The sequence below is a fragment of the Drosophila ficusphila genome, unplaced genomic scaffold (genome assembly GCF_018152265.1).
Source record: "Drosophila ficusphila isolate 14025-0441.05 unplaced genomic scaffold, ASM1815226v1 contig_436, whole genome shotgun sequence".
NCBI lineage: Eukaryota > Metazoa > Arthropoda > Insecta > Diptera > Drosophilidae > Drosophila > Drosophila ficusphila.
In genome coordinates, this window is record NW_025064352.1 from 105,809 (window position 1) to 127,830 (window position 22,022).

A 22,022-nucleotide genomic window follows, 5' to 3' on the forward strand; every position below is an offset into this window, starting at 1 on the left:
TTGCAAGATGCACGAAACGCATTTGACGAATTCGGTGATCAATTAGTAAAAAAGGAACCCAGCGAAGTGTTAGACTGCGAGACTGAGACATCAAGCTCAAAGTTTGATTGTCAAAACGATGGCAAGATTATCGAAGATTGTATGCCAAAAGCAGGTACGACATCCCAGGAACTTCATGAGCAACTGAAAAACATTCCAATAGAATTTTACTTGTTAAATTATGGAGTCAGTGAGATATATTCAGATGGTGATATTGATCAATCCGGTTCCCATATTCAAGCAATTGAAGATATCTATCAAAAACGTCCCTTTAAGTGTACTCAATGCCAGAAGAGCTATAAAACTAAATGGAATTTAACAAAGCATGTTCGTACACACAGTGGTGTAAGACCATTCCAGTGTCCCGAATGCAAAAAATCTTTTTCCGGAAGTGGGATCTTCAAGTTCATTGCAAGACACACACAGAAGGATCATTTAAATGTGCTGACTGTTCGGTTTCTTATCGTTATAAAGTAAGTCTTCACAAACACATATGTAAAAATCATAAACCTCGAACAAAATAGACGCTTAGATGTTTACCTCTTTAAAATCATCAGTCCTAATATTGTATTGACTATGAAAAATATATTCACTGCAAAAAAGTTAAAACACAGAAATAGTAACGGAAACTGCCTTTTTGAAAGTCGTGGCTGTGTTGTTATATTAGATGAAAAATCATCCAGCTGAAAGCAGTAGTACCCTGTTTTCCAAACGATTGAACAACTTCCTTTAATTATTCAAAATCTGATTCGATTTATTGTTCCATAATGCTTTAAACTAACAAGCTTTCAATACCCGGTTTTCGTTTTAAAATTCAACAAAATTAAAATCGTATTACAGCCTATTTTACAGTGTATAACGTAATCGTAAACAATGCAATGAATTAATAATAAGTTAGCACATTGAGACGTTTGGCTAAAACTAGTTGAAGGTGATGAATGAATTACACAATAAGCTAGAGAAACAATGTAAATAGAGGGTCTTTAAGGTAGTAATTAACTTAATCTAAGGCACCGAATTGGTTGCAATCGCAATGGGCCATGTGGTGGGACCCTTGAGCACGATATCCTCCAGAGCGTTCTTAATTTTGATGAAGCGTCGTTTGAACTCCAAGCCGCAACCCTTGGACAGCCGGAAGTCCACGAGGATCTTGCCATCCATCTCGATGATGTGCGCCTTGAAAACCAGCCGCAACTTATTCCGATCGACGGTGGACACGGTGACCACTCCATCGTCACCAACCTTGCACGTGTAGCCACCCAATCTTTCGATGGTTCCCACCAATCTCTTGATGGTATCGTCCCATCGCGTGGTCACAAAGAAGCGAGTCATTCTCCTCACCAAACGCTGGAAATAGTTCTGGGAGGCGTTCTGCGTTTGGTTCATTTGCGTGGCCAGCAAGAGATCATCCAGCAAGGCGGGCTGCGAGAAGGAGTAACTGAGTCGTGCCTCCTGGACTAGCGTCTGGCGGTCGCCTCCATTCTCTTTGCACCGACCGCTGCCCAGTCTCACATCGAAGTCATCATCGTTGCGCATCTCGGGCATCGGCTGGGAACAATAGTTCCGGGAAATGGAGTCATCCAGATTGTTGCTCACACTGGAGCTCGACTGCAGGCGCTGCCTCTTGGCTTTTGGCGAGCAAATCTCCAGAGCGGCCGCTGAATCCACCAGGTCATAGGAACGTTCTGCAATGAAGTTTGGAGTAATTTAGTTTTTCGAATACATACAAATTTAAATAGATATATTAGAAAAAGTATTTTTTAAGGGTTTTAAAAACCGATTTGTTATGGAAATTTTGTTTGAAATAAAAAAAATATATATGCGAAAAATTTAAAGAAAAATCTATAAAAAATTATAAACGCAAAACAAAACTCAAGCATAATGCAAAACCATTTGGTTTTTGGTAATAAAGCTCTATGGAACATAGCACCACCATACAGCTAAAATCACCAAAGAACAAATAATAGGCAAACAAAGAGCAATTCAAAAATTAAATAATAATATTAGTTTTAGAAGCACAGCATTGTGGTGGTGGTCTATTTGATGGTTAATCTGCACAAGCCAATGCTTTGGTAATCTAGCTTTATGAAGTAGTTTAAATCTATCATACAGCTAAAGCGCCAAAGCAACGGCAAAGCAGGTTATTTCTTTTAGCACTGGTTGTAACCTGTTGTAATCAACTTATTTTTAACACTTTTTTTTGAGGAGAATGTCTTACTTGCAGCACAGGCACAGAGCGACTCCCAAAATGTGAAATCCATTGAGAGTCACTAAGTACCTGAGCCATCGAGCAAGCACAGAAAATATGCACTGCTATAGCCACTGATCCATATTCACTTTAAAAAACAATTTCTCACCATTGTCTGCAAACTGCATGTTGCACCACTTGTGATCCAGGGTTTTTTCCAGTGTTAAACGAGTGCTGGGACTGGTGGCTAAAAGTTTACGCAGCAGCGAAATGGCCAATGTGTCCAGTTTGCTCCAAGGAGTTTGCAGTTGCCAGTGATCATTATCCTTCCAGTTTATAAACTCCGTGCAATTGCTGGAAGGCTGATCCCAGGGCAATTCTGAAAAGCACAAACACAATCAATACAAGAAATTCAAATAAATTTAAAAGAAGTTTAAATATTTATAACAAATATAACTTTTATAAACACATGAATGAATTGACTTGGCAAGCGGGTGATATATTAAAATTCATTCCTGTTTATTGTGGCTGTTTTGTTTCTGGTGCGTTGTTAAGCAATTTAAGCTGTAGCTTTGGTATAAAAGCTTTAGATGATATACAATGTGCGTGAAACAATCTACAGCTAGAATACCAAAGAAACAGCAAAAATGATAAGAAGTGCGAGAGGAGAAATGCGAGCATAGAACCAAAGAATAAAAATATTGGACTGATATAAAATGCAGGTGACTGATTGATTCCATTTAATGCGAGGCTATAGCGATGACAATGCCTGGAGTTTTTCTTTTTAATGTTTTTACACTGTTTTCTGTTTGTTATGAGAGTGCACAAAATCACGCAAAAAAACACAAAAGTATTAGCGAAAAGTGTGCATAATATTAAGCAGTTTTAAGGTGATTTTGTTTTATAATTAAACTTACCTCCGGCCAGCATTGTGACCAGAATAACGCCACACGACCAAAGATCCGCGGGCTGGGCATGATAGGCTTTCTGGAGAACCTCGGGAGCCACGTACGGCAAGGTGCCGCAGCGCTTGTCCAGCAGTCGCTCCTTGCCCTTGCACCTGTTCCATGGAAGTGCCAAGGTTGCATTTGGATTTAGATAACGTGTAAAAAAGAGGAAAGAAAACCATCGAATTAATTTGTGTTTCATACAGAAGAAATGACTAAGATAATGTTGCTTTGATTTGGTCAAATAGTTTTCTTTAAACAGAAATCAATGATTAAGATAAAATCAAGTAAAAAGCAAAAAGAAATTATTTAAGTGTAAATATTACATAAAAGGCTTTCTGATCAGAATTATTAAATTAGATGCAGTTTGGGCCAAAACTTATAATTGCTGGCAATTTTTTGCTACTATTTTTAAACTCTCTAATGCAGGCTAACGATTTAAATGAATTTTCGGTTAGTTGCGAACTAAAACCTCCGGGGGCATGTTTAGTTTGGCTGTTTGTGCCGGCAGCGTTTTCAATTAACTATTCTGCTTGTTGGTCAGTTTTGTGCTGAAAAACTTTTCGCTGCTGGTTAGCCAGAGGTAATGGATTTTACACGTTCTCCCGCAATTTGGATGTAATTTATAATAATATCCTATTTTTACACGGATCGGAGATGACATTTTTAAGCATATTCGTTTAAAAATACAAATATTTACTTAAATAATATTTGTAGTTTTAAAGAATATTTACTACTTTGTATAAAATATAAATTGTTGTACCTAATACCTAAACATGGTGGCCATGCCAAAGTCGGATATTTTCACGTTGTCGTGCTCGTCGAGTAGCAAATTTTCCGGTTTCAGATCCCGATGGGCGATCCCACGCTGATGCAAATAATTAAGGCCGGACAAAAGCTGAGTGAAGTATCTCTGGGCCTCATGCTGTGGCATTCCCACATCGGGTTCTGAAAAACAAAAATATTGGCATTAAAATGGTTTAAAAACACTTTATTTTATTATAAAAACATAACGGCGGAAGTCGTACAATATCAGGTAAAAATTTCGCAGAAATTTGATTACAAACATAGCTGACCGAATATTGCTATAGACACTCGCATTTCCTTTATGGATACGTTTACCTGCGGAACTCTGAACGCATGGAAAACGAGAAAAATGTGCAGCGAGGCACAACCACCCAGGAAAAGTAAGTTTGGGCAGGTGGAAAAACAAATGTAATTCATCGGGATGTGCATGTATGCAAAGGATTTATGGGCTTAGCTGGTCGGAGGTCCTTCCGTGAAACAACAACATGCACAGCAAGAGACAGCCGCCATGCAATCAAAAGTTTTATACAATTTTAATCAAAGCCCGGAAACACAAACAATGTCAAAAGGTTTGTTAAGTTGTCATGTTAACCTGTTGGTTTTCCAGTTAAAGATTCACACCAAGTTCTTTATTTTAATTATTTAATATTTATTTTAAACTTTAAGCTAAAAGCACGAAGGTTTTTCCAACTTGCAGGCCACTTTAGAGCAGAAAGGTGGCACTCAAAAGAGCATTGATATCATCAACGGAAAATGCAGACCGAGGGAGTTATAAAGAAAGAAAAACAAAGGAGAGGGGGTTATCACCTGGGGGTACTAATAGCTAGACAGATTGTGTTTCCCCAGCTTTTTACCTGATTGACTGTCAAAGGCAGCCGCATAGAGCAGCATCCTGCAACCGAGATCAAACGTCATCATCTCATTTCTCCCATCCATCCGTCACTTATTGATTTTGCCTTTTCGCCTTTCTTGTTTCTGCTCTTGACTCTTTCAATTTGTTCGGGCGAAAAGAAAAGCCTGAGTTATGTTTGAAAATTTGCATCGAGTTGATGGAGCTGGCCACTTTGATTGAATAAATTTTATAGTTTTTGAGTGGGACGTTCTATGTTTCGAGAAATTGACGAAGAAAAGGCATTTTTCACCTTGCAACGGCAAACAATGGAATTGCATTGTGCCTTTAAATGAGAAAGGCTTTAAAATCCTTGTAAACTTTTAATAAATGCTCTTGCAATACCAAATATAGTAATTTTTCTGCCTGACTAATTCGTAATAAGACAACGCAAGAAAAGAAAAGATTTCCTTACAAATTTGAGAGCTTGAGCTTCCTATATTCCTTCCTTTTCATTTCACTGGCTTCCTGTCACTCTTAATTTGTAATACCTTAAAAGTAGATTGTGCCGGAGATAAAGTTGGGCAGATGAGTCACGCCCACTCCTGTGAGTCCAGCCCCCATCTGTCGGTCCTGATTCTGTGTGCCACATTGTTTGCCATTCATTTATCATGTGGCATGTTGCTGGTTGGCGCCATTTGCACAACTCTTTCACCATGGTTTAAATTAAATGGAGACGAGTGCGTTATGCACTGAGAAAAATCAAATTTTTTAAATATTATACAACTCTTATATGAAAAAAACAATAATTAAAAATAACCGTTAGCCTTAACAAATAATCCTTTTGTCTTAAAAAAAAAACACTAATAAATAAAGTTCAAGTGCTGTGTAAATTCGGTTTTTATAAAATTGCAACTTTTTCCTGGACTTATCTTAAGTCGGATACAAAATATCCTTAAATACAAACAGGGAAATGTAAACGTATACAAGTAAAGATAAAATGAAACTCGAAAAGTAAGGAGGAATCAAAAAAGGATGCAGGATGTCAGTAGCATTTTAGCATAATTAATTGCATTTCACACAGTAGGAGAAAAGTATTTCCACCCAACGAACGGCATATTATGCAATGCAATGGAAATGAGGGAAATTACTCGAAAATTTCAATCGTAATTTAAGCATAATTTATATCAGCCCCCTACCAGATTGAGTGAATGACCAAATCGGTTGGGAACCTATAAGCCGTCCGCCTTTCCAATTCAGGACTCTCCTCTTCATATCGCCATTGGGCGTATAAGCTTAATGAATGCATTTCTGTGCAAACAGACAATTAAACTCACACACCCACACACACCGCACTCATACACACACACACTCGCAGTCGAGGACATCTGGTGTGCGTGTGTGCATCTCCATTATGTTTCATTTGCATATTGAACCTATTTATGGCAAGCCATTCATTGCACTCTGCTCTCTCCCCATTAGCTCCTCATTCCCAACCAATATTCTATCCTGCCTGCGAAAAAAGGATGTTTTGTTGCCTAACCAACAGGCGATGGACCGCTAAAATCGAAAGCAGAGATGGAAGCGTGATATCCCATGATGATGCAATTTCGTGAGTGAAAGCTTGATAAGGTGGCGAAATAATAAGTCTAACATGACGTGACTTAACGAGCTCTCAAAGTGATCAGGTTATTAATCACCCTGATTTTACAAACTTAATCTTAATCTTTAATTTTATTTTAGAGTTAGGTTTTCAGCTTTCAAAGAACTCTTTGCCAATTGGTAGCAAAATGGGCACTTGGCCTAGATGAACACTGCCATACAGTTAATATTGAAATTATGCTAAATTATTCAGGTCCTCTGATAAATTATTAAAATAATTAGAAGGACCATCAATCAGGCTTAGTGACATCTCTAAGTATCATTAAAAATGGCTTAGCAACCGGGGACTAAATATGGCTGCCACATTGATTATTACACCAGCTCCCCATGCAGCATCCCCTACAGAGAGGAAGGAACAAAATGATGTTGATGATGATGATGGTGATTGGGAATAGGCGAATTCGGGGAGGAGGAGGCGGACCACCATGTTGTTCCAATCAATGCAAGGACCCCACTTCCATAAGGGGCAATCTCTCTCTCTCTCCGTTTCTGTACTTGCTCATCTGCTGACCTTTTGCCAAGCTGTTAATATTTATGAAAATGCCACGAACTTGGCACCTACTGTCCCCCGATTCTCCCCTTTTCCATTTCCCCCCGTCCGGCCGTACAACTTGGCAAATTGTTATTGCAAAAGAGACAGAAAGCTGGCGTAATCAAGATCTCTATCTTGTCAGTCTGATTTGTCGCTCCTCTGATGCCGGGATGTGTGTGTGTTCCATTTCGATTCACTGGATGGCAGAACAAACTCAAGTTGCACCCACAGAAAGTACGACATGAGCATCACAACCGCTGTCATTCGGTTTGTTTGCCCGTCTGCCTGAGTTCGCGTCACATATTGGCATATTTGCCCCGTCTGGCCGACGTCTATATGACTATACTATATGGCATCTGCGCCAAACCCACGGCACCACCTACTTTACTTCCGATTCGGATAAGTTTCTGCTGTGGGATCCCTCACAGAATCGAGAATAGTAATGAACCATAACAGTTATTGACAAATTGTATTGGAAATAAAACCTCAATAGACACCGAAAGCAGACGTTTCTTAAGGTTCCACACGCATTTAATTTATTCAAGTTGGCAAGTAGTTTAAAGCACTTAAAAAGGGAAAATTCCTTTTATTGGTTTGTCAGACTCATGGCGGTCATGTTTCGTCCCATGGAAAAGACCCTTTATATTAAATTTGCTAACAAGGTTTTATAAATTTCTTTTTTTATCTTGCATTTCTAATAAAACTAAATGTGTAATAATATATTTATAACTCACAACTAGAACTCACCGATTCGATCGAACAGCTCACCGCCGGCGGCGTACTCCAGGAAAATGTACTCCACGGTTCCTTGCGAGCGCTTGCCGAAAAATCGCAAGATATGAGTATCCTGTAGCATTTTCTGTATGCAGACCTCCTTTCGCACGGAGTTCGCTGCATCGGGATGCTTCTTGAGATCCACCATTTTCATGGCCACGGCCTCGCCAGTCTGTCGGTTGATTAGCAGCTTAACCCTGCATTAAAATATCGGATATTGTCGGTGTATTAGCAATGGATATGCGAGTACGAGTGCGGCTGCAGCGTGGCTAGCTAACTGCAGTTTGCAGTTGCAACGTTGGTGTCTGTGTATCGACTGCTCTCCGTCCGGGTGGATTGAGTGTACCGTATGCCGTCTGTCTGTCGTTGGTCGTACTCCCGTATTCCTCAAATTCCCCGGACCCAGATCCGGACACCGGGGACATGCGCACTGAGGAGCCCCTTAAAACGGGACACAGCGGGTGCTTTCGGGATGAATGTATACAGCGAATACGCCGGAAAAGTGCGTTTCAGTCAGTATTCCTTTTTTTTTTTTGCGCTTTTGCTCTGCTGCATTTCCGGTTTATTGACTTTAACACACACCGACGCATGACCAAACACACGGACTTGCAAGTTTTAATTTATAATATGTTTTACAACCAAAACTACATATTTATTCTTCATAAAACAAATTTAATGATAAGACTGATGGGATGTTAATTTAGCAGTCTTAACTTTGAAGAAAATAAAAAAAAAAACTTTGTAATATTTTTATTTTTTATTTTAACCGCTTAAAACATAAATCAAATTTCACTACTTTTTGTGATGATGTTGAATATTTATAATAATATATTTAATAGTTTGGAGCAACAAAAAATATTGTTGTTTGCAGTTAGAGTTTCTAGAGAGTTGGAGATTTTATAGATCAAGATGCCTCGTGCCATTTTTTTTTATCTGTCCGTAAATTCTGCTTTTCAAAATACGTAGTATTAACTTTAAGACACTTACTCGCCGTAGGCACCTTCGCCTAGAGTTTGGGCTAAGGTCCATCCCTCGACGAACTCCCTCGTTGCTGCAGGACCTGTTCCCGCTTCCATTGCTGTCATTATACACTTTTTTTTTTGCTTACAAAGCTGTCCTTATTGTTATGGCTTCGGGTTCGTTTTTTTTTTTTTCGCTGTGTTGGCTACTGTTGATAGTTTAATATCCGGTTGGCCGTGTCCTGTATCCTTGTTGTAGCCTTGCCGCCATGTGCGTGGCGTTGTCCTTGTCATCTGCCGCCGAATTCTCGCTTAGCTTTCGCCTTGTGCATATCTGCGAAAAGCGGAAAAATAATAAAAATTAATACGAGGACTGAATAAAAAGTTTACAATACAAAATGATTTTACAGAGTACAATAACAAACATAGAAAGCCGTAAAACTTTTCTAATTTGTGTTTCACAATTCCACAACGTTCCGCGGTGTCATTCACAGTTACTCAGAAATACACACACTATTGCAAAAAGAAAAGCACATGGGGATGCTGAATTTGAAGTTTTGTGGTATAGAGAAGCGAGAGAGGAGCAGCGGAGCAATCGCCAACTACTTTTTGCGAACTCTTCGCAGTGACGCCGTTAATATTTCAACCTTTGGCATGGTCATGGTTCGTTCGTTCGCCTATTCGGCTATCCTTTCGGCTCTTCATTTGTAAGTCCTTCGCCGTGCGCAGCCGCTTGTCAGCTTTAGCGTTAAAAAAAAAAAAAACTCGAGTAGAGTAACAATAACGAAGGACTTCAATTGAGTGAAAAATGGAGAAGAGTACTGAGTTTAAAATATTTGTAGGAAGCACAGTGGTTGCCTTAAAAAGTAATATGTTTTAGTATTAATACTGTACGTGTTCAGTAATAATTTTAAGTTAAAAAAAGACGATTGGATGGTCTAAGTTTCAAAAATAGCAAAGAGTGCATAAAATGTTCCCTCCAAAATTTTTGGTTTTTAGTTTTTCTGCCCACTGTACTATTTCTAGCTGTTGTACATTATGCGTAGATATTTTCGTCTGTACCCCGTCATTGCGATTGCACTGTGTGGGTGGATATGTGCTTTGAGGGGGAAGGCAAAAGGAGGATACCAGAAAAGAGAGCAGCCTCCATTCGAAGAATCTTTTCTCTTCCTCATTTTCCTCTCTGAAAAGCTGTTCAGAGCCCACCAAAAACTCCACCTCCAAATATGACGTAGCCGTTATGCTTGGCTAGCTCTAATTTACTGACCGCTGCTGTTACTCTCTGAGCTTGCGCCTTGTAGGAAGAGACAGAGAGAGAGAGCATTAAAGAGGATGCTGTTGCTTTTTCTTGTTCAACAGGCCACTATTAACATTTTTTTACGCGTGTGTATTTGTACATTCAACAGAGTGGAATTTTTTCAATAGTATTTGTATATACATATGTGCGACTTGAGGGTTTCCTTTCCATTTAATTTTCTTTGGCTATTTTTAGGTGTCCGCTTTTTGAGGAGCTTCCCGGTGTACCTTTTTCCACCGTTAAATCTTTAAATAATTGAAAAGTTTCAAGGAGTCGTTTTTGCATTTGAAATGAGCATCGATTGTCATGCAAATTGAATTGCTGGATTATGATAAGACAAGGGTTGGTTGGGCAACTTCGGCTATCTTTTTTTTATTTTTATTTTTCAACGTTCCCTAAACGGATCCTCTTGCACGTTTTAAAATTCTTTAGATAGTTCGTAGATAAGTTTCAAGCAAAAAAAAAAAAGCAAATATTGGTAAATAAATACATTTTTTACAAAAGCAAAGCAACTTTCAAAAAGATTTTTATAAACATTGTTATATAAAATCATCCATGACTACAAATTTCACGTAATCCACGATTTTACCTGCCTTTAGAAGGCTAGTATAGGGTTAGTAATACCCAAAATACATTGGGTACATTTTTCACACAATGAAGCCCTTTTTTCTTTGTTACAGCATAAAGGATAAAAGTATCTTGAAATGGGCAAATAGAGGATAACATGTGTTGCACAGTATAAGCTTCAACTAAAAGTTGTAAAAAAAGGGGCCGGAAATGGGGCGTTTCAAAGCACGTGTTGACAGCCCAAGGAGAAAGCCTCAAAAGTGATAAGCGGCCCATGAGATAGAGAAGGGGGAATCATAGGAGAAGGATATGCAGGACAGATGATACCGGATGAGTAATGAAACTCCACTAAAAACTTTGACAAGTTTTCACAAAACTTTTCAAAGCAGCATCAAAAAAAAAAAATTAGTTTGATATGTATCTCCAAGTTTGAAAAGTATGTTATGGACGAAATTCAAGAATGTATAAAAGATGGCAAAAAAAAGCACAAATTAGTTTTTAGAGTACGCATTTCTTCTATTTATTAAAGAAGAAATGGGTTTTCAGTTTTTCTCTTGTATAACATAAAAATAAATATCAACCATAACTTTTTTTTCTCTCATTTGATTATGCTTCTTATCAGAATAACTAAATGATTAACAAAAAAGAAAAGTATGTAAATAATTTTTCAATGTTTTCTATTTTTTAGTCCTATCAAATTGACTTTTACTAATGAAATTCGAGTAAGTTTCTGCGACTTAGCCTTTCTGTGGTAATGAAGTTCACAGGAGCTGGCAAAAAATTAAGTCGGAGATGGAGTGGAGCACAGACAGCTGAAAAGGATCAAAAAACTGTATCCTAAACAAACAAGTTACAGAGTAAAAATCAAATAAAATTAAAGAGTCAAGCGAAGCGCACACACTGCAGACTGAAAAACGATGGGGTTAAAGGGTGATGAGTGGGTGGCAAAGGGCAGGGGATGGAGATTGGAGCGTGCCTTTGTTGCCACACCAACACAATCTCACACTCAGTTACACTCTAACATTTTCATGGCTTGGTGGCAAAGGCTAAAAAGCGAGTCAAGTTGAAAAAAGCAATTCTGTGAGCAAGCATGTTTCGAGACTACACAGGGATAAAACTATTGTGATAAAATATTGGGTAAACAAATCCTTCTCAAACTGTTTAAAATATTTTGTATTAAAATTTTTGAACGGAAAAGCATATTTTATTTTTTAATTTAAAGTCATTGCTAGTGTGTGAATTAAGTTTCACATTTTCGGCAGTGTAATTCTGGACAAGTGGTTTTTTTTTGAAGCGGCAGAGGGGGAACTAAAAACTAGTCGCCGGCTGAGTGGGCAAAGGAGCAGACTGAAAACCAGCAACGAACAAAATTAATGACATTGCGGGTAAGTCACATCCAGTCTGGAGAGCAGGGAATATGGAGTTCAAGTCCGGCAAAAGAGTTTGTCAGAATATCTACGGCCATGGTCAGCTAGTTGGCTTTGGCTAATGCCAGAAAACCCTGTAATGACGTTGGATAATGGTTGACCCAAAACCACTTCTTAGAGAGGTTTTGGTTTTATACAGCTAGATGAGCTCTAAATTTATCCAAGTTCAAGACAATAAGGGAAAAAACACGACTTTGAAATTATTTGTACGTTGTTAAAATAAATGTAATATTTTACTAAAGGCCTAGTAATAATATTATAAATTATTCTTAAGAAGTAATTATTTGCAAATGACATCATTTTGAAGCATTATGATCGGTCTCTTTTGTGATAAATCATGCAGCCCACTAATTGCAGCGTTGGATGCCCTGCTTTATTGATCGCTTGGGGATTATGCAGATGCCACGGGAGGTTCTTTTTTTTTTATTATTTTGCATTTTATCTACCGGTTACAGCCGCTCGGAAGACCACGGACCTCGGAAACTGGGGAGCAGACTGGTAGACTTGAAGGCCTAAAGTGAAGTCTCGAAGGCTCTTGGCAACAGCGGGGAAATATAACTTCGTTACCAGGACAGAGAGCCGCTGAGGTGTCTGGGTGTGTGTTTGTGTGTGTGTGTGCGTTCGTATCTGTGCGGGGCCGATAAGACTAAGCAAATACGAGTTTTGTAAAGTATTTCAATTTGAACATTCGCTTTTTTTCCCATCTTATTTTATGCGCCCTGTACATGAAGCACAAGCTGCAGAAGAAGGAGGCTGTGAACAGGAAAGCCAGAAATGAAAAAAGATATTGCATGGCCATAAAAAAGCCACACGGATACACACATACACACGGGTACAGTGAGAGAAAAGGACGGGCTTAACAGGCTGCCAGACAGACGGACAAGTGGTACGACCAGCGCTGCAAGTTTTTTTCTTGAGTTTTTATATTTTTGTTTTATATATATTTTTTGTTTGTCGCTTTACTCCTTGGTCCGCTGGCAACCTCAAGTTTTCCTTTTTATTTCGCGGGCGTTGCAAAAAGAAAAAAACAACAAGGGGAGAAAAGACACAAAGCCAAAGAGCGGCTGAAGAAAACTAAATGCCGCATGTGCATTTTATTGCGGTTTTCAAGTACTTTTAGTGATTTTAAGTTTTAATTAACTCTTAACTCTTTTTTCTTTATCTAATTAATCAGATATATCTTCTTGGATTTTAAACGACATGACAGAAATGTTTGTCTGGTCTGTAGATGACAAAAAATGATTACTACCAAGAGCTTTTATTTTGATGGTAAGGGATGCTGCTTATTTTCTTGTATTTTCAGGAATTAAATAAAAAAAGTTGTTGTTCTCACGTTTAAATGATTATCCACATTGTTTTTGGCGATTAAGAGCGAGTAATATTTGCGGCTTTTTCTTGGTGTTCATCATTTTGTTATCCGTCTGAGAGCTTGAGGAACTACCCCGAAACCGAACAGCGAGAAACCGAAAATGGTTCGAACAGTTTAGTCCTTTTTAAGGATTTTGTCAAGAAAGTCACCACTGAAAAAGTCTTCCGTCTCGTTTCTTTGAATCCTCGTGAATGGATGCGGCAAACACACACACACGTATCCGGTATCCTGCGAGCCGCGATTTGTCTGTATCCCAATTTTAATGAAACGGCCTCGTGGTCCTTGTACTCCTCCCTGTTTCCTTTCTTCCGTTTCCCCGCCATTGTCCACTTTTTTGATTCGATTGAAAAGCGCCTACTACTGCTGTAGTAGTTGTACTACTGTTAATTTACTATTACGAAGCGGCGGGAATTGTTTTATTTGGAGCCTTTCACTTTGTCCTGGCAGGAGCTTCGTCCTGGCTGAGAGTCAAAATCCAACTACCGCCATGGCAGTATAAGGTAGTCTCGACGGATCCGTCAGTCCATTATTGCGCACTACAATGAGTGCGAGTGAAAGGGTGTTTTCTCTTGAGTGCGAAAGAAACCGGAGTAGAGAGTGTTGGGGTTTAATATGGCCTTAGTCAATCACCCCACCATCGGTTGTTATCTTTGAATGTTAGTCAAACTCGTCCGCTAGAGGCGCTTTTTTCAACCAGGTTAACAGGCAACGAGAGAGCCACAGGAACGATTATGGACTGAACCCGAACAATTTTGCCCCCGACGAGACTGCGTTATACCACTTTGTTCAGCAGAAAGCCTTGATAGTCTCGAAACTTCCAGAGAGAGCGAAGGAGACTTCACGAAAGGAGAGAGCTTATGCTTGCGCGCGCCAAAACCCAAAGGTGGAAAAGGAGATGGAGGGATGCTAGTGGTGGCGGTCCTCTCATTCTTCCTCTTTCTTGGAGCATCTGGCAAGTTCAACTTGCTCTCTTGCTCAAGTTCAGAAATGCACATTGGAGATTTAACAACATATCTCAAAAAAGGTTTTATTTAAAGGTGAAATGTTTTATTGCAATAAGTTAAAAACCAGTATTAAATTTTATTTTTTTAAGTTTAATGAGTGAAGTTTCAGTTTTAAAACAACACTTAGATTGCAATGTGTTAAGCTAAGATAAATTTAAGATAACAGATTTTCACTTAGGCTTCACCCCACTGTGCGATGGCAGCGCTGCCTGCGTGACAGAGTGTAAAAGCCGGCTACCGGCAAGGGCTGTTGCTCCTTTTTACTATTTCTCTCTTTCTATATACATATGTACATATATGTACATATCTAGAGCACAAGGGGAATCCAAAGGTTGTTAAAACTGTACAATTTTATATATCATAGTTAGTGCTAATCAAGCGCTTAAACATACAAAGTTAATTCTTAAAAAAACATGTAAAAATTCTAAAAATAAGTTTTTCTTTTCCACTCTTTTTAATTAGTCGTTACACCACTGTGCGCTGGTCACCTTTCGGCAGCTTCAGATACAGTTTTTGTCGCGTCAAAACTCTAACCCCAACTCGTATGCCCAGGAACTTAAGTGATCCTTATGATATTTTTCGATATTAAGAGTAATTAGCTAAGAGTTAATGGAAATTATTGTTTTGACGTTGACCACCCCAAAAAATGGAGCATGCACATATGTACTTATTTATTTTAATAACTTGCGCCATTTGTCGAACTGCTTCTTTATTTTTGAATTCGCATCGCCTTTCGCTCATCGAGTAAGACCGCGATTCGTTTACATATAGACGACATATACATTACATACTTGCATGGCTAGCGTGTTGATGGTTTTGTTTGCCCCTCTCCCCAAACTCCCTACCTTTTCCCACTCCCCTTTTTAGTTGTCTCCTTTTCGCTGACTCCATCAATATTTATTTATGTATGTATGTATATTTCTGCGTTTGTGTATTTTTATGTATGTTTAGCTGCGTAACAACAACAATAGCAACAGACCACACAGACCACTACAGCATCCATTTCACCATTAATAACAACAAAAACTTCTGCTTGACAACCCCGCAAAATAAAAGAAAAGATAAAGGAAACAAAAGACGAATGCGTTTGGCACGGAAACTGAAATTTTTCAGATGTGTGTGAAGTTCACACTCTTAGTCGAAAAGAGAAGCTCCGGGCAAAAAAATTATAAAACAAAAATGAGAGAGCAACAAGGAGACGGGAAAAACCAGACAGCGACTCCCACCGCCCAAAGACAGTCTAACTTCAATTAGATACACTTTTGTCATTTGACATTCTAATCTGTAGAATGTTTAAGAAAATCCCTCTAAAGCATTTGAATGTAAAAAAAAAAATAACTTAAATATATATACTGGATTACTACTGGAGCTGATATAGTAGTCATATTTTTTAACTCTATCTGTGCTTATCACCAATATGTGTACTGCTGTATGCAGTGATTCATTTAGGATGTAAGCAATTCGAGTAAATAATAGTGTGGAAATTTTTTTCTGGTACATGTTCTCTAAGCTTAAGTATTCTTCAACACCTCTTGAATTGATTTCAAGCTGAGAGAAAACTTCCCAATGTCTCTAGGACGGATTATTAGGCTTAATTGATTGGCGCGTCTGTCTTGCTAAATTAATAATAGCTCTCAAAAAAAGAAGAAAACGGTAAGGAAGAAGGAGGATTATTGATTAAGGAATTAATAGGCTCACTTCATATTCAGTTTATCCACTGATTGAATTAGGGAAAAACAAAGAAGGGCTAATTTGTTCTAGTCCAAAACGTATATTTGGGAGACAAAATGGTAATTTTAGATGTTCCTATTAAAAGGTGTTTTTTATTTATTGATTACTCGCTATAAAATTTACAACTAACTAACTTTATTATGCATATTTCTCTTTATCTGTTAATTAACACGATTCAGTCTTGATGCATGTCTATAATATTCATTTATTTTATAAAAAAAATTAAAAACGCTACAGTTGAATTTTGCGACTCTCAGAGGCATAACAATTGATGGTGTTGTTGTTTCAATGGATGTGGATCTTGCTTTTTAAGTTTAAATAAATAATAAGTTCAACTTAAATATGTTTCATTTTCCTTTTTGTCTATAACAGAAAGGGTTTAAACTTGCGACTTTTTTTTTAATTAAATTTTTTACGAATGTTGATATCTGGCTTTTTTTCTCTCGTTTCATTAAAATTGCTTTCAAATAACTCAGAACCAATGGGAATATGCTACGAAAATCGAAGTAAAAAAATTTAAGGTACTTAAAAAGGATCTGCCCTTTTAGGTTTCTTTTGTAGAGTTTTGCACTTCTTTTTTTCTAGAACAACAGTTTTTCCTTTGTTCCTTGGTTGTGATTTCTTCCAGGCACAACGGTTCTTCCGCCTGATCGAAACTCTCCTCCAGGGGTTCATAAGGTATTTCACTGTATTTTACCCGCCTTGACTCCTTTTCCTTCTTTTTATCCGAGCTACTCAGATGTGACTTTGCTGATCCATACACACTAATGGAGCTACTACAACTCTCGGCTGTGTGGAAGGAATCGGTGATAGAATCGTTGAGACTGCGATTCTTGGGTCGCCGTGTTTTGCGAGGTTTGAAGAACTCGGGGTCGTTTATTAGGGGAAAGCTCTGGCGGCCGTTCCGTAGAATCTGGATAGGCTGTTGTGGAGACTGGATCGTGGGCAGAGCGGGCATCGAGTCTTCCTGCATTGACATCATTCCAAAGTACCGCATCATGGCGACGGCCTCTTGTTCCACTGTACTGGTATCGTCCCAATCTTCCATAGTGGCGTGCTCGCCCAGCGGTCTTGTGCCCGCAATTTTTTGGATTTTCTCCATCATTTGCAGGCTCTCGCGGACTTCCCGACCTTTTCCACTCGGGCTACCGTGGAGTTTTTCTAGCTCGGAATTCCGCTTGTTTCGGTTCGACAGATACTCGTAGGTGCTCTTGGGTCTCGGGCAGAACTCCTGTTTCCGCTTCTCCTCGTAGGCCACCTGGCCGTGGACGAGATTGAAATCCGGTTCCATGTCCACCAAATCGTCCTCGAACCGCGAATTGGGTACCCATGCCATGACCGTGCTTGTTCTTGAAGCGAAAGTATAATTTTACAGTGGTTTCTTCCCTTTAGCCCTAACCTCAAATCTCACCTTAAACTCCCTAACCTTTCACTAACAATTAAACAGTAAAATTTCCCGAAAACTCAGATGTTAGGTGCCATTTTTGAAAGTAATGTTTCAATGTGACCATGCGCCTTGCAACACGAAAAACGCGCTACCAGAGCTCGTGCAGTGGTGAATTTGGGCGCACCGGTGTGGTAAACAATATTGCGCCAAAAAGTCAAACAAAAGAAAAAGCCGAAATGGGGAAGACGGGGGCCTCGGCCAGGAAACCGTTGAATAAACAATGGGCTAAGCCCCAATGATCAAGATATATTACCACCAGTATCTCAACTCACCAGCGGCGTCTTTTCCGGCAGCGCCTTCCGCTTTGTGACTTGTGTACCCACGAGTTTGCCGTTTCCGTTTTGTCCTGATAGTTGCTCGTTCCGTTTCACCGCGATATGGATTACTCGCTCATAGCGCACATGCCCTCACCGGCATCCAGGAGGTATTTAAAATAATTGAAATGCAAAAAAATCTGCAACGCTGCTAAAATTTACTTTGCAAACGCTAGGGGTGGAACTTGACTGATAGCAATCGGTCTCACAAACGATTGTATCCTAAAATATCGCGTGCACCCCTTCCCAACCAAGCGAGTGCACCTTTTAAAATAGTGAAGACATCAACTGAATTTATCGATTGCACCAACCACAGTTAGTTGGGAAGAACTCCATGGGCGACCGTATTTTAAGCGGGTTTTGCAATGTAAACATTTGTTCTTTTATTTTATCTTACTTCATTGATCAAATTTGTATAACGTATCGTTTTTAGCGACCATGCCTGGTAAAGTTGATTGCACAACATGAACAACTTTGCTCTGTTTATAAATAATTCTTTCCATATATAAAATGGAATTTAAAATTTATTGCCACAAAAATAACAAGTTGTGATCCACTTTTACAATTTTACTTTTACTTAATGGCTTCGTTCATTTACATACTTTTATAACATATGTAGATAGTAGAAAGTCTCCTCATTTCCAGCTTGAATTCTCGAGGTTTTGTTTTCCACCAGCCCCGGTGTAATTTGGCTTTATGTGCCCTGCTTAGAGTACATGTCCTTAATTATTTGCATGCGAGTCATGCCAGTGGCGCAGAGCCAGGAGTCCTTAACCTGAAAGGCTTCGAATTGTTTGCGATCTTCCTTGAAGGGCTTGTAGTATACGTCATAGATGATGCGTAGTATACGCTGCACGTTTGCCTGCGACGGTTTTTTCGGTTGATCCCGAAAAGTTTGGTTTTTGTGCTTCTTTGTGTATTTGCCATCGTCCCACCAATCGGGGAAATTTGCATCGGCGTCGTCAGTCTTAAGCTCCTCCTGAGTAAATAGGGTCTGGTAAAAGAATGTGGTTTTAGAAGAGAGTTGTACTACTAACATGCGGCGTACTCCAACTCCAACCCAGTTCCTTTTGAGTTGGTTGCTCTGTATGTGTTTCTTCGGGAAGCATTTCTACTAGAAATTCTTCCTGCTGATCGTGCTCCGGCAGGGATAAGGCCAACTCATCATCCAACTCATCCATTCGCTGCTGCTCGGAAACTGGCTGTGGAGCCGGTTTTTCCACTGGCAGTTTGGTCGGAGCTCCAGGAGGAGGATCTATTGATTGAAACCATCTCAGTTGTCCATTTACATTAACAGCCTGGGGGCAAGCAGTACAAAATGTAAAAATATTCTTAATTTAATCCAAAAATCCAGTATTTTGGCTAAAATTAACCTTTCTGAAGAAGAAAGCCTTGATTACTTACGATGACTTGTTTGTTGCTGATGTCTCCTTGAAGTATCTGAGGATTGCAAGTGGATATGGTGATTAGGGGCATCTGTTCATCCTCTTGTGCTTCGTACACGTTCTCAAGCTTTATCACCGCGTGGTCGTCAAAGACAAGATCCTCCACCAAACTGTTGAGGTTCTTTTTTGTTTCCGGTACCATCGCCGGTACCCAAGGCCGCAGCTGGACATCTTCTCGCTCCAACTGTTCTTCCAACCTGTCGACTTCTACCTTTTGAACTTCCATCACTTGTTCCATCATCTCCTGCTCGTGATTGCTTATGTTGTGCTCCTCCAGACTGTTCTCCTTCAACAACCACTCCCTACTCAGTTCCTCGGCGGTTTGAATGGCTTCCTCGATGCCCGAATGCCGGAGTTCATGGTGCCGCTTGAGATTGGCCTTTCGGTCGGAACTGTAGGTGCACAATGAGCACTTGAAGGTCTTGTGGCTCTTCTCCGGGTTGTTGTGTACCATTAGGTGTCGCCTAAGGTCATATGGACGATTGGTCTCATACCTACAGCCCATAACCTGACACTGAATCTTGCCATTTCGATCGGGGGGTGGGATTACCGGCACTTGATCGTTGGCGCCCGGGTGCTTAGTGGCCACATGGCGTTTTAAGTTGGACACCTTGTCGGTGCTGTAGATGCAGGCGGGACAGGCGAACAGTTTTTGTTCCTTGGGATTTGAGTGCGATTCCTCGTGACGCCACAGGTTGTAGGGCCTGTTCGTCTTGTAGGGACATCTGGCCATGCTGCAGTGGAACTTCCAGACTGCGCAGTGTCCTTCTGGTTCCTCCGACGACTCCTGGTCCTCGTTAAGCATCGCTAGGAATCGGTCGGCAGTATCATCAATAATATTGATGCTACAGACTCTGCAGGCTCCATTGATGATTATCAGAACACCTAAGGAATACGCCCATTGCGGTGTAGTGTAAAATAATGTGTTTTAGTTCAACTAAACTTGGCTTTTTAATTAAGTAATTTGTTTTAACTAATCAACATATCTGCTTTGTTTGTTAATAATACCAAAACGCTTTGCAGATTTGCCAGAAAAGGTATGGTCACACAAATTTAGCGGCAATTCCGCTAGAATTCTCTGTCTTGTCATAGATTGGTAAAAGTGACTTTACGGGCGTTGTTAATAATATTAAAAAAAACATTACTTTAATTACAAATAACTTTATCTAACATTAATATTAATATAAATAGGAGTTTTTCTCTTCTTTTTTTTCTTTAAATTTTTTATATTATATCTAAGTAATTTAACCTTATGAGTCACAACTATCGCGACTGTGTTTATTCACGGCAATCGAATAAAAGCCAAGGGCAGTCTATCAGTATTGGAAGAGATGTGTTGGTAAACGCGATTTGTTGAATGCGCGGTAGTTTTAAATATGTAAACAATAACTCAGATGCTAGTAATAAAGAAATAGGAGCCAAAATTTAAAAATTAATATCAAATAAATTATTTTTATTCGATGGTTCAAAATGTATACGTTTTTAGGAAAGTTTTTCCACAATTCTCTACCCCCAAGTAGCAAGCTGCACTTGGCAGGGTTCATTATCCTTACCGCAGTTTTACTACAGGACACATGCGCCCTGCATCGCCTGCAACCGGCTTGGCGTTTTCATTGAGTTTTTGGGGCCACCATTCAATGGAATTCCCCTCTTCCCACAATTTGAACTCGGTTAAGAGTTCGTCTGGGCTGTAAGATTCGGTTTTGGGATCGGGAGTCCTTGCAGTTTTTTCAGCTGTTTCAACTTTTTCTCTAGTTCAGTTGCAAGTCGACTGCTGGCCAAGGCGCACGGAAAACTCGGAAAAACAGCGGGCAACGCAGAAATATTTTTAATTATTAGAGTGCAAAAAAAAACAAACAGATCATTCAGTTTGGCTAAAGGCAAACAAAGAGTTTCAGCGAAGAAAGTAAATTTCAAATAAAAAAGGGCTTGTGCTCTTAAAGTGTGTGTGTTTGTGTTGGTTTTCTAGGCCATTAAAATAATTGCACAAATATATCCTGTTATGCTGCTCCTGCTAAAATCAACAGAGAATATCAAACAAATAAGCAACCGCACAAAAAAAAAAAAAAAAAAATACCCTTTTAATTGGTTGGCCAACGCCCCCGCCCCACGTTTAAGCCACCCTTAACCATCCGATTCCTTAACCCCCAACTGTGTGTTTGCCTTTCTAAATTGGCATAAATTCATTTATGGGTCAAACACCCTCTTGAAAGTTACCAAACCGTAGAAAAAATATAAAAACGTACCCCCATGCACTTCAGTGTGTTGGTGTTGAATTTTTGTCTTGATGTGTATGTGTGTGCACTTCCGGTTGCACGGCACGTAACGGAAATATGCATTGAAAAAGCCCCTCCCATCGAATCAAAAATGTAAAATTGCGCAAGGTTATCCCCAGTGAAAGAGAAACCTCAAATATTCGCAATTATTCCTAAATGTTTCTATTATAAAAAAAAAAAAAAAATAATAAACTAAAACCAATATCATTCACCCACTCATTACTCAGTCAAATCGTGCAATTAAAGCCAAACAAAGCAATAATGGAAATTAAATGAAAATATTGAATGCGATTTTGGCTGCCAATTGTTTATAATTCAAACGATATGTTTTTCATCTTTTTCGCGTCGTTTCTCACGCAGACGTAAACAATTAAAGCAAAAAGACTTGGGGAACCCAATCGGAATAAA

General features: G+C 39.3%; 3 protein-coding genes across 4 annotated transcripts; all 3 read right to left on the reverse strand.

Annotated features, from left to right (window-relative positions):
- Positions 1 to 767: 767 nt before the first annotated feature.
- Positions 768 to 18,092, reverse strand: LOC108098224 (serine/threonine-protein kinase grp). Of its 2 annotated transcripts, none has more exons than XM_017201005.2 (7): positions 17,852 to 18,092; positions 8,766 to 9,071; positions 7,752 to 7,975; positions 3,945 to 4,122; positions 3,145 to 3,287; positions 2,397 to 2,606; positions 768 to 1,724 (listed from the first exon to the last, which is right to left on the reverse strand). In XM_017201005.2, exons 2-7 carry the CDS (start codon positions 8,861 to 8,863, stop codon positions 1,045 to 1,047), a joined length of 1,533 nt encoding a protein of 510 aa, XP_017056494.1. In that variant the 5' UTR covers positions 8,864 to 9,071; positions 17,852 to 18,092; the 3' UTR covers positions 768 to 1,044. The 2 variants fall into 2 exon arrangements, with proteins under 2 accessions (XP_017056494.1, XP_017056495.1); XM_017201006.2 differs by lacking the exon at positions 17,852 to 18,092 and adding an exon at positions 13,362 to 13,688.
- LOC108098225 lies at positions 16,544 to 17,647 on the reverse strand. Its single transcript, XM_017201007.2, has 2 exons — positions 17,544 to 17,647; positions 16,544 to 17,481 (listed from the first exon to the last, which is right to left on the reverse strand). Exon 2 carries the CDS (start codon positions 17,466 to 17,468, stop codon positions 16,677 to 16,679), a length of 792 nt encoding a protein of 263 aa, XP_017056496.1. The 5' UTR covers positions 17,469 to 17,481; positions 17,544 to 17,647; the 3' UTR covers positions 16,544 to 16,676.
- A 353-nt stretch (positions 18,093 to 18,445) lies between the features above and the next one.
- Positions 18,446 to 20,355, reverse strand: LOC108098286. The gene is made up of 3 exons (XM_017201093.2): positions 19,298 to 20,355; positions 18,931 to 19,191; positions 18,446 to 18,872 (listed from the first exon to the last, which is right to left on the reverse strand). Exons 1-3 carry the CDS (start codon positions 20,141 to 20,143, stop codon positions 18,588 to 18,590), a joined length of 1,392 nt encoding a protein of 463 aa, XP_017056582.1. The 5' UTR covers positions 20,144 to 20,355; the 3' UTR covers positions 18,446 to 18,587.
- Positions 20,356 to 22,022: the final 1,667 nt, after the last annotated feature.

Excerpts from the sequence above, each read along its gene's own strand:
- LOC108098224 (XM_017201005.2), bottom strand. The coding sequence starts at position 8,863 with ATGACAGCAATGGAAGCGGGAACAGGTCCTGCAGCAACGAGGGAGTTC. Across the intron at positions 4,123-7,751 it reads TGAGCTGTTCGATCGAATCG|AACCCGATGTGGGAATGCCA; the intron begins GTGAGTTCTAGT and ends TTTGTTTTTCAG. Across the intron at positions 2,607-3,144 it reads GGTCACAATGCTGGCCGGAG|AATTGCCCTGGGATCAGCCT; the intron begins GTAAGTTTAATT and ends TGTGCTTTTCAG.
- LOC108098225 (XM_017201007.2), bottom strand. The coding sequence starts at position 17,468 with ATGGCATGGGTACCCAATTCGCGGTTCGAGGACGATTTGGTGGACATG.
- LOC108098286 (XM_017201093.2), bottom strand. The coding sequence starts at position 20,143 with ATGCTTAACGAGGACCAGGAGTCGTCGGAGGAACCAGAAGGACACTGC. Across the intron at positions 19,192-19,297 it reads TCAGCAACAAACAAGTCATC|GCTGTTAATGTAAATGGACA; the intron begins GTAAGTAATCAA and ends GCTTGCCCCCAG. Across the intron at positions 18,873-18,930 it reads GGAGTTGGAGTACGCCGCAT|GAGGAGCTTAAGACTGACGA; the intron begins GTTAGTAGTACA and ends CTATTTACTCAG.